General features: G+C 37.7%; 1 protein-coding gene across 1 annotated transcript in view; it reads left to right on the top strand.

Moving 5' to 3' along the window:
- The window catches only part of LOC106460023 (TWiK family of potassium channels protein 18-like), a 22333-nt gene extending 16673 nt beyond the window's left edge, over nucleotides 1–5660 (top strand). Inside the window, exons 2-3 of the mRNA XM_013919706.2 lie at nucleotides 2040–2260; nucleotides 4745–5660. Of these exons, the coding sequence (XP_013775160.1) occupies nucleotides 2040–2260; nucleotides 4745–5344 (821 nt within the window). The 3' untranslated portion in view covers nucleotides 5345–5660. The remainder of the gene's footprint in view (nucleotides 1–2039; nucleotides 2261–4744) is intronic.
- The last annotated feature ends 445 nt before the right edge of the window (nucleotides 5661–6105 follow it).

Below are 6105 nucleotides of genomic sequence, written 5' to 3'. Positions count from 1 at the left end.
AAAGACAGTTACCCCAGGTATTGTTCATTGTTCCTGACACATTGACAGTTACCCCAGGTATTGTTTCTGATACAAAGACAGTTACCCCAGGTATTGTTTCTGACACAAAGACAGTTACCCCAGGTATTGTTCATTGTTCCTGACACATTGACAGTTACCCCCAGGTATTGTTTCTGATACAAGGACAGTTACCCCAGGTATTGTTCCTGACACAAAGACAGTTACCCCAGGTATTGTTCCTGACACAAAGACAGTTACCCCAGGTATTGTTCCTGACACATCGACAGTTACCCCAGGTATTGTTCCTGACACATCGACAGTTACCCCAGGTATTGTCCCTGACACAAAGACAGATACCACAGGTATTGTTTCTGATACAAAGACAGTTACCCCAGGGTAAAAAGAACCCATGGATGTTTTATAGATTCAAGCAAATCGATGTGATGCTTCTTATCGAGTTATTCTGTCTGTTTGTCTGTTATTGTTTTTAATGCAAATAGTTTACACAAGATATCTAAAGGGGAGTAATTCTGATCGAAATGATTTGCTCTCTAGGTTTTCGGACAGACAAACAGACAGATGTGAAGTAAGATCATTGACAGTTTTTCAGGATCCTGAAAACTTCGACATACTCAGACTTCTTGGATTCAACCTTTGAAATAAGGTAGTTCAAAATCGGGAGAAAACTTCACATGTAAACGTGTTCTCGTGATTTTAAAAAAGGATTGGGGCGGTTTGAAGATTAAGAAACTGATTGGGTGTAAAACATATTGGATGATGTGTGGAACTAACGTCACTGAAAACCAACCACATATGTGTGGCCTCTTGACGGAGGAAAAAAAAAAGAGTTTGTTTGTTTTTAATTTCGCGTAAAGCTACACGAGGGCTATCTGCGCTAGCTGTCCCTAATTTAGCAGTGTAAGACTAGAGGGAAGGCAGCTAGTCATCACCACCCACCGCCAACTCTTGGGCTACTCTTTTACCAACGAACAGTGGGATTGACCATCACATTATAACGCCCCCACGCCTGAAAGGGCGAGCATGTTTGGTGGGACGGGGATTCGAACCCGCGACCCTCAGAGAAAAAAAAAAGAGAGAAAGAGACAGAAAAAGTGCCATGTGACACCGAGCTGACGCTAGGTTTAACTTGATTGGCGTAAGCGTACTTCAAGGATTTAACAGGAAAAGTAGGATTTTCGGGCCTATAACAGGCCCAGTCCTATGAAGACACTGCTATAACTGCCACACCCTGTGCAAGGGGCGGATTAAGGGTCAGACGGGCGTGGGGCAAAATTTTTCTATCGGGACTATTATGATTGTAAATAAATACTAACGTTGGCTAGGTGGTTAGGGCACTCGACTCGCAATCTGCGGGTCGCGGGTTCCAATCACCGTCACACCGAAACATGCTCACCCGGTGTCCGGACTAGGATGCCAGTCCTACTCCCGGATACTCACCTCCAACAGAATGTGGAGGTGTGAGAAACACCATACGAAACTACTACTAATAAGAACGTAACAAAAAAAAAAAAACTACATAACGCCTTTTTTTTTTTTAGCCTGGAGCTTCAGCTCCAGCTTTAATCCGCTCCTGCTCTTTGCACGGCTCTGCTAAACAAGCAAATTTCACAACTGTTATTAACAGAAAATTAATTTAGTAGCGTTGTATTCCACAACGCCACAGCACTGAGCGGGACATTTCGATATGCTTTACAATACAATATTCGTGATGAATTGCGAGCAGTTTTATTGTATCTTTAAGACAGTCAAAGCTACTTTGTTGTAATAATAACACAGTCAATATTGCTTCGTTCTATTATAAACGCAGTTAAAGCTGCTTTATGTATACGTAGGTGACCCGGATGTTCCTTGTATGAATTAGATTCCGCATTAAAACATTTCATACCATCACCAGATATAGAAAAATAAAAATTTTAACAATTTTGTTTTTTCAGATTAACTTTACAAAATCGTATCATCATCAATTTTAGTAATAAACACAGACATGGGTGTGTTATCTTATTGTGTTAACTTTACAGGTTATGGTAACATTTACCCTAAAACAAACGCGGGAAGAGCTGCCACCATCGTATATGCTTTCTTTGGAATTCCCCTGATGCTAATGGTTCTTGCTGATCTTGGAAAATTTTTCACCAGAACCATCAAACTCATCTACAGCTACATTCGACAGTTTTACCACACTGGAGAATGTCGAAGAATTCAGAGAATTGCTCGTAAAGATAAGAACCATCCTACTCAGGTAAGTTGCTACACCAAAATGTTTTATCTCAGATAAAGATGGCAGAGAATCACTCAAAAAACATAAGGACCGTCCTGTTTGGGTAAGTTGTTACACCAGAAAGATGGCAGAGAATCGCTCGAAACATAAGGACCATCCTGTTTGGGTAAGTTGTTACACCAGAAAGATGGCAGAGAATCGCTCGAAAACATAAGGACCATCCTGTTAAAGTAAGTTGTTACACCAGGAAGATGGCAGAGAACTTACACATGTAAGTTGGTTGAAATACACATGTAAGTTGGTTGACATGCGCATGAATAGTTCACGAAAACCCCAAATTGTACTTTCCTCGCTGAAAAATTGAGAAAAAGATAAAAAATATGTATAAATCTGTTTGGGACCTGAAAAGAGTATCTGTGTACTAAATTCCATGTAACTTGGTCGAAACAAGGCTAAGTAACTGACCAAAACCTCTAAACTTATGGGCTTATTTAACCTTTTGATCCTTCCTGAAGTGACCATAAATGGGCATACCCCACATTTTTCTATGTATATGTGGGACCTATAAAAAGTATCTTTGTATCAGATCCCCATGTAAATTGGCCAAAATAATGCATAGAAATCGTCAATAAAACCTAAAATGATGCTTTTTGTGGCGTCTTAACCCTATATAATTAATAAAAATGGGCAAACCCACCATTTTTGTTTATCAATGTGTGGGACTTTTTGTGGCATCTTAACCTCCCTATAATTAATAAAAATGGGCAAGCCCACAATTTTTGTTTGTCAGTGTGTGGGACCTGTAAAAAAGTATCTTTGAACCAAATTCCATGTAAATTGGTCAAAATATGACCAAGTAATTGATCCAAACCCCAAAAAATTATACCTTCTTTTTGTAAGCTCTGACCCCTTCTTAAAAGATTCAAAATAAGCAAATCCAACTTTTTTATGTCAATGTGCTGGGTTTATGAAGATTTATATTTGTGTCATCTTCTTATTGGTTGCAGTATATATATGAACGCACAGAAGTCCAAAATATACAATTTTGGGTTATTATGCCTTTGACCCCATAAAATCCTTAAAAAGGTCTAAATCAAAAAAGTGAACGTATTAGACCAAGGTCTATCCCCACCAAGTTTCAAGTTAATTTGCCTAGAAATGAAAAGTGTTTGGAAGAAGAAACAATAGAAAATGATGTTAGTGTGGTACGGTGTGTCTGTCTGTGGAGATATAATGATCTGTAATGATGTAAGTATGGTACGGTGTGTCTGTCTGTGGCACTTACATCATTACAGATCATTATATCTCCACAGACAGACACACCGTACCATACTTACATCATTACAGATCATTATATCCCCACAGACAGACACACCGTACTAGACTTACATCATTACAGATCATTATATCTTCATTACAGATCATTATATCTCCACAGACAGACACACCGTACCATACTTACATCATTACAGATCATTATATCTCCACATACAGACACACCGTACTACACTTACATCATTACAGATCATTATATCTCCACATACAGACACACCGTACTACACTTACATCATTACAGATCATTATATCTCCACATACAGACACACCGTACTACACTTACATCATTACAGATCATTATATCCCCACAGACAGACACACCGTACCAGACTTACATCATTACAGATCATTATATCCCCACAGACAGACACACCGTACTATGTAAGTGTAGTACGGTGTGTCTGTCTGTGGAGATATAATGATCTGTAATGATGTAAATCTGGTACGGTGTGTCTGTCTGTGGGGATATAATGATCTGTAATGATGTAAATCTGGTACGGTGTGTCTGTCTGTGGGGATATAATGATCTGTAATGATGTAAATCTGGTCAAAATCTTACAAGCAATTATATACTCTCAGGAAGGTTTTGTTTTGGTTAAAGATCATATTTTACACATGATTAATCTTATGTGCACATAAAGGAGTCAAAGTGTGCGTGTCACGACCTTTTACAGAGCGTCATTCAAAGTGGTATATTTGATGGTTCAAGTTGTCAACTATTCATTTTTCCCTAAATTGCTTAATTAACCACAGTTTGTGATGGAGGATACTAAATATCAGATACAATACCCAGGGATACTGAAAAAACTGTAAATATGCGTTTCAAAGGTTCTAGAGGTTGTGCAAGTACAATATGCAAACTGTAAGATGGACAAAAATATTTTTATTCTTCACATGAACATCAACTTGCGCTCTGACTTGTCAGAGCTCGAATCAGACTGACATTGTCAACCCACAGATATATCGTGAGTGCAAACACTTTTATAACACATCTGACTAACAATATTTCACGTAGATGCACGTAATAAATTAAGAATTATAGCCATTATTCCTTCTCCAATGGGCCGAGCCTGTGCACATTCGTTTAAAAACATTTTAATTATCAAACTGGTTATTTAAAGTTCTTTGTTGAAGACTTAGTTTAAATTGCTTTGTTTCTTTTTATTTCAGTATATGACGCTAAAGTTCAACTCCAACAACGAGGCCGTCCCAACTAATCCTAGTTTGGAGTCCAGGTCGTTCGACGAATCAGAGGACAACAGAAATGGTAACGACTCTGCTAGGCATAGAAAACCCGATTCATTCGAGGTTGATGACGAGTTCAACTTGCCAATATCGCTCGGTTTGTTTTTTCTCGTGATTTATATAATGATCGGAGCGTTTATTTTCACACTGTGGGAAAACTGGAGCTTTTTTGAAGCATTCTATTTTGTTTTTATTTCTATGAGTACTATAGGTTTTGGCGACTACGTTCCTGAACATCCCATCTACGTGATGGCTACCTTCATTTACCTTCTCTTTGGTCTAGCCCTTACGTCAATGTGCATTAATGTTGTCCAGGAAAAACTTTCGGCTACTTTCGAAAAGGCCAAAGTCAGACTTGGAACCACAATGGGACTGGATGTGAACAGTCTTCTCCAGAGCAACTTAGCTCCAGAAGTGGCCAAAATGGAATTAGCAGAAGTACACGGTAGACGTAGTTCGAAGGAACATTTGTTTAGGGAAGATATAAACAAGCAAGGCAAAAGCTTAGAAGCAAGAGATCTTTAATGTATGATTGTTTAGGCTAGCGTTTAGGGTTACATGCTGCATATTCTCAAAGAAAAAAAAAACTTGGAAAGTGAGATGTGGGTAAAAGAAATCTGGATAAAGTAGGTTTTCTCTGCCCTATTTGTATATGATTTTACTAAGTGATACATAGACCAGTATTACACTGATTGATCCAAAGAACGATTTACGAGTATCCATTTCTTTTTTTTAACTCAAAGAATTTGAGACAGTTATTCTTTCTAGAATCTTTAACAGCTACATACGCTCGAGAATGTCAAAAAAAGAAGAAAAAATACATATACCTTATTTGCCCGAATATAATGCGCACTTGTTTCTTCCAAATACCCCCCCCCGAAAAATTGGCCATGCATTATTTTCGCGCACGATCAATTTTGTTACGTATTTTACTAGAAGCTACTATTAAAAATCGTTAAAAGTTTCAAGAAATCTTGCGTATTCAATACAATGGATGAGACGGTTGATGACATCCTGTGTGAATCAGAAGAGGATGAAGCAAAGTTTCAAGGATGATTCCGATGGTAGCGACAATTCCAGTGATGAAGAAGATGAATGATTAACATAGTGTATTACCACGTATAAACTTTTCCATAAATTTTGTAAACTTAGCACGTAAAAAAAACCAGTGAAAGATTTCTAAAAATGTTTAATACATCGATAGTTGTTTACTGTATTTAGAAACTATTAAAATCACTTGTCAAAATATAAAATAAAAAAAAAAAAAAAAAAAAATTTTTTTTTTT

Source organism: Limulus polyphemus, unplaced genomic scaffold, assembly GCF_000517525.1.
Source record: "Limulus polyphemus unplaced genomic scaffold, Limulus_polyphemus-2.1.2 Scaffold695, whole genome shotgun sequence".
Lineage (NCBI taxonomy): Eukaryota > Metazoa > Arthropoda > Merostomata > Xiphosura > Limulidae > Limulus > Limulus polyphemus.
Note: the sequence above shows the minus strand (reverse complement) of the source record. Positions and strands in the feature narration are given on the sequence as shown.